Consider the following 4,946-nt stretch of genomic DNA (forward strand, 5'->3'; position numbering starts at 1 on the left):
GCCCCTTTGGAAAATGCTCTGATCCACAGGGCTCCCTGTGAAGGCTGCTGTGACACTGAGGGACTTGCACAGAAATTCCATCCAGGAGCCTGGGTCCCCCTCATGGACTGGGACCCGGCCCCCTTCCAGCCAAAGGGGAAAGGGCCCCACCAAGCCTTGTTAGCCACAGACAACATGGTAAAGCTGAACAGCAAAGGACCTTGGGGGCATTATTCTGGAATTAACACAGTGCCAGCTCCATGAACGACAGAATTATTGTTCCTAACCCAAATGAGACTGAGGAAAAAGAATGAGTAACCTTGTCACTGAAGTACTGCTGATGTCTGTAAGTTGTGTCTTGAGAGTCAGCCAGAATCTTTGTTTGCCACAAACACCTTTAGAGTTTCACCAAGGATTTGTCATTAAATTCTTATGAGAATGTAAAGATCAAAGTAGCCAAAATACTCAATGTAACTAATTTCTGGAAATGTTCTCAACTGATGTTGGGAGGAATGGGGTTCCTTTGGAGGGCCCAGGGAGGAGCCCTGGATCCATCAGCAGCCCACAGTGGGAAATAGGAAATCAGACCTTTGGTACCAGGAATGGGAGCTGCTGGGTCTGTGGAGACTGCCCATAAACAGCTTCCTAAAGGATGGTTTGAGTCTTGTTTCCAGGCAATGCTGATGCCTCCCTTGAGAGTCCTTCAGCAACAATCACAAGGAAGAGTTGGGGCCAAGAGAACATTTTCCACCCAAGGAGTGCCTTTGTTCTCAGAAAACCAGATTCTGTCTCCCCCTGTGCCTCATGTGCGCTGCTCTGTCCTGTGGACATTACAGTAAAGATATAAATTGATTATTAGAAAAAATAACAAATGATCCTGTTAAAATATCCAATAGTACATCCCAGGAGCTCCAACAAACACAAATGGGGCTCTACAGAACCACACAGCCTGGGATTATCTGCTTGCTGGCCAGGGAGGAACCTGGGCTCTCATGGGACAGGAATGTTGCACTGCTATCTGATGGGTTTGAGAAACAACAGTCAGGAATCACCTTGACAGAAAAGGCAGTAGAAGAGTGGCAACAAGAAGAAAATTATTTTTGGTGGCCTTGGCTTCATGACTGCCAAATTGGAGGCTGCTGTGTAATGAATTTGTGGCAGTCACTGTCATCATTGCAGTGTGAGCACTTGGTGTGTTATGATTTCATGTTAGAGTTGTTGTGACACTGTGCTGGAAATGGAGTACTGAGACTTCTCTAAAAAGACACAGTCTCAAGAAAAAAGGGGCATTTGACAAAACAACAGAGAATAGCAACTAATTAGGGCTGTTTAAAATGGAATGCGAATTATAGCTCTGAGTAATGAACTTGAACAGCATTTAATTGAAGAACAAGAGGCAATGACTTTATGCCTAATATCTAAATCTAAACTGTGTTATAAAGGTTATAGTTCATCTGCAGGTTAAAGGACCCAATTGAAGTCCTGAGTCCTCAGCACCCGGCCCTGACTGAGGCCTGAACAGCAGGCCCTGGGCCAAAGCTGACCTCTTGATAAACCTTTCAACCAAAGGTTATATTTGTACCTGCTCATTAATGAATCATTTTTAGCAGTATGATCTCTGTATCTATTCATTGGTGAAATGTGGATTTATCTTAGTGTACTTAAAAATCAGACAAGGCCCCATCTGGCCTTGTTTGGGGCTGAATGGTCAAAGTCAGCTCCCTTGGTTCGTCCTGGGCCCCTGGCCAGGCTTTGGGAGGAACCCAAGAGGAGGATGAAACCAGATGTTCCCACACTAGAAGTGCTGTCAGTTTGTTCATTCAGCACTGTCAGAGCTGGGCCCTCTCCCAGCGGGGTTGGAGCCTCACGTGTGGCTGGAGGCACCTGCAGGAATTCCCAGTGTCCAGGAGTGGCTCTGCAGCCCTTGGCTGTGACAGCTTCCCCCAGCTGCTGTGTGGATCTGGGGGATGGTAAAGGCTGAGGGTAACAGGTGCTGCATCTTTCTTAATCTCTGCTGCAATCTTTGGTGCTGATGATTGGCTGCATTGCTGAGCTGCTCCTTTTGTAATTATTTTCTAATAATTATGTGTTTTACTTTTGTAATTTTTGCAGATTTACCTTATATAAATGACACAATTCCTTCAGTTGATGTCTGTGTCTTTGGTGCTGACCCTGCCCACTGGCAAAACTGACCCTGTGGGCTCCACAGAACCAAGGGGCCCTTGTGACGCTGCAGGGCCTTGGGTGACCTGGGGACTATGGTGACCCTGTGGTGCTTCATGGAACCAAGGGGCCATTGTGACACTGTGGGACGTCATGGAACCACATAGCCCATTCTGACACTGCGGGGACTCGTAGGGACAAGGGTCCATTATTTTCCTCTCCTTGGCACTGCCCAGTTCAGCCTTTCCCTGCCCCAGCCCAGCAGAGCAGCAGAGTCAGGTCTGGCCCTGCAGCAGGAACTGCAGGCACAGGAGGTCAGGGACAGCCACTCTGGGTCTGGAATGCTCAGCAGATGCTCAGCTCGGGCAGCTCCTGCAGCCCCAGGGCCAGCCCCGCTGCCCAGCCCAGCAGCAGAGTTGGCCCTGGGGCTCCTCAGGCAGCTCCTGCTGGCCCAGGGACAGGCCAGCCTCTTGCCAGGGCTCCTCTGCACACCCACGGGCTCCTGCTCTGCTCCTGGCCCATGCCAGCTGCCCCCAGAACCTTTGCCAGGGGAACACGTCTGTGCTGGCCCAAGCAGCCATTGCTGCAGCCCCTGCCCTGCTGCCCAGAGCCCCGAGCTGGGGCTGCTGCTCTGCAGAGCACGGGGGCTGTGCTGCCCGGGGCCCTGGGCTGCCTCTGCTGGGCTCTGCTGCTCAGCCTGGCACACAGAGGCAGCTGATGGTGCTCCCTGCACTCACCCCCTCCCACACAGGCTCTGCGGGGCATGGAGGGGGCTCAGAGGTGCCTGCCTTGTGCCAGGGCTGCCAGAGGGGCTTGGGGCTGCCCTGGATCCTCCTGGGGGAGTTCCCTGAGGGTCAGAGCAGGCAGTGCCCAGACTCCTTTCCCTGGGCCTGCTGTGTCCCTGGGCTGCAGAGCTCTCCTGGCTCACAGCAGACATTCAGTCCTTGATCTCGGGGTGACCCCAGCCTGGTCAGGCCTGTGCTCAGTGAGCTCCACTCCCTGCTGGTCCCTGGCACACACTGTCCCTGCAGGTCCCCTGTGTTCTCCTGGCAGCTCCCAAGGCCCTCCAGACAAACCTTGCCCTGCCATCAGCCCTGGCACAAGCTGCAGGGGCCCAGGAAGGTTCAGCACAGACCATTCAGCATCTGATGGGCACTGGCCATCAACAAGCAAACCTGACCCAGACCTGAGTCCCCTGAAGGCCCCAGTGAGACCCTGATCTCATCCCACTGAGCCCTGGGAGAACAAGGAACACAAGGAGCCTCTTGAGAGTCCTGAGAGTGACTCTGGAGGGGAGCAAAGCCTTCCTGCCCTGCCCTCAGGAGATGCCCTTTGCTGGTGGAGCTGCTGTGCTGGAGCCCAGCTGTGTCCCAGCAGTGCCCATGGCCTGTCCCTGTCTGAGGGCACAGCACGGACACGCAGCAGGACAGTGACCAAGCTGCCAGAGCACTCCGGCCTTGCCCCCACAGCAGGGCTGGGAAGGGGAGTGTGGAGCTGGGAGGAGCAGATGTGGGGAGAGGCAAGGCCATTGTCCCTGGCTGTGCTGCTGTGCTGGGAGCCCCTTCCCTCCATCTCTGCTCATAGGCACTGCCCCTGCAGAGCCAGAGAAGGGCTGAGGAAATGCCTTGGACACACAGCTCAGGATAGCCACTTCTTTTTATTCACATGCAAAGGAACAAGCCACCTAAAAGCCTTTGTGTTAAAAAAGAGAATATCATGTAGAAATACTCAGAGTAGTACTGCAGTATCTTATAAAAACATTATAACACCAGAAAAATAATAGGAAAAATTCCCAGTGACAAAATGGACAAATAGGAAAAAAAGGCCAAGATTGTCAAGAATTACATTCTGAAGGTTCTGGAGAAGAAAAGTTTAATGTTTCTGAAAAGATACAGTCATCATTTTCCTCAGGGCATCCTTGATCTCCTGGTTCCTCAGGCTGTAGATGAGGGGGTTGAGGGCTGGAGACACCACCAAGTACAGAACAGAGACTGAGAGATCCAGGGATGGGGACGAGATGGAGGGGGGCTTCAGGTGAGCAAAGATAACAGCGCTGACAAACAGGGAAACCACAGCCAGGTGAGGGAGGCAGGTGGAAAAGGCTTTGTGCCGTCCCTGCTCAGAGGGGATCCTCAGCACAGCCCTGAAGATCTGCACGTAGGAGAAAAAAATGAATGCCAAACAGCCACATACCAAACAGGCACTAAATGCAATGAGCCCAAATTCCCTGAGATAGGATTTGGAGCAGGAGAGCTTGAGGATCTGTGGGATTTCACAGAAGAACTGGCCCAGGGCATTGCCATGGCACAGGGGCAGGGAAAATGTATTGGCTGTGTGCATGAAAGCATTGAGAAAGGCACTGGCCCAGGCAGCTGCTGCCATGTGGGCACAAGCTCTGCTGCCCAGGAGGGTCTCATAGTGCAGGGGTTTGCAGATGGACACGTAGCGGTCGTAGCACATGATTGTCAGGAGGGAAAACTCTGCTGAAATGAAAAATACAGTAAGAAAAACCTGTGCAGCACATCCTGTGTAGGAGATGGTCGTGGTGTCCCAGAGGGAATTGTGCATGGCTTTGGGGACAGTGGTGCAGATGGAGCCCAGGTGGCTGAGGGCCAGGTTGAGCAGGAAGAAGAACATGGGCGTGTGCAGGTGGTGGCCGCAGGCTACGGCGCTGATGATGAGGCCGTTGCCCAGGAGGGCAGGCAGGGAGATGCCCAGCAAGAGGCAGAAGTGCAGGAGCTGCAGCTGCCGCGTGTCTGCCAATGCCAGCAGGAGGAAGTGGCTGATGGAGCTGCTGTTGGACA

General features: G+C 52.9%; 1 protein-coding gene across 1 annotated transcript; it reads right to left on the reverse strand.

Moving 5' to 3' along the window:
* Nucleotides 1-4,014: 4,014 nt before the first annotated feature.
* On the reverse strand, nucleotides 4,015-4,617 carry LOC135306091 (olfactory receptor 14J1-like; the record flags this gene model as incomplete). Its single annotated transcript, XM_064429637.1, has 1 exon — nucleotides 4,015-4,617. A coding segment is annotated over one exon (603 nt), but the record flags the coding sequence as incomplete, so codon positions are not given.
* Nucleotides 4,618-4,946: the final 329 nt, after the last annotated feature.

The sequence above is a fragment of the Passer domesticus genome, chromosome 8, assembly GCF_036417665.1.
Source record: "Passer domesticus isolate bPasDom1 chromosome 8, bPasDom1.hap1, whole genome shotgun sequence".
Classification (NCBI taxonomy): domain Eukaryota; kingdom Metazoa; phylum Chordata; class Aves; order Passeriformes; family Passeridae; genus Passer; species Passer domesticus.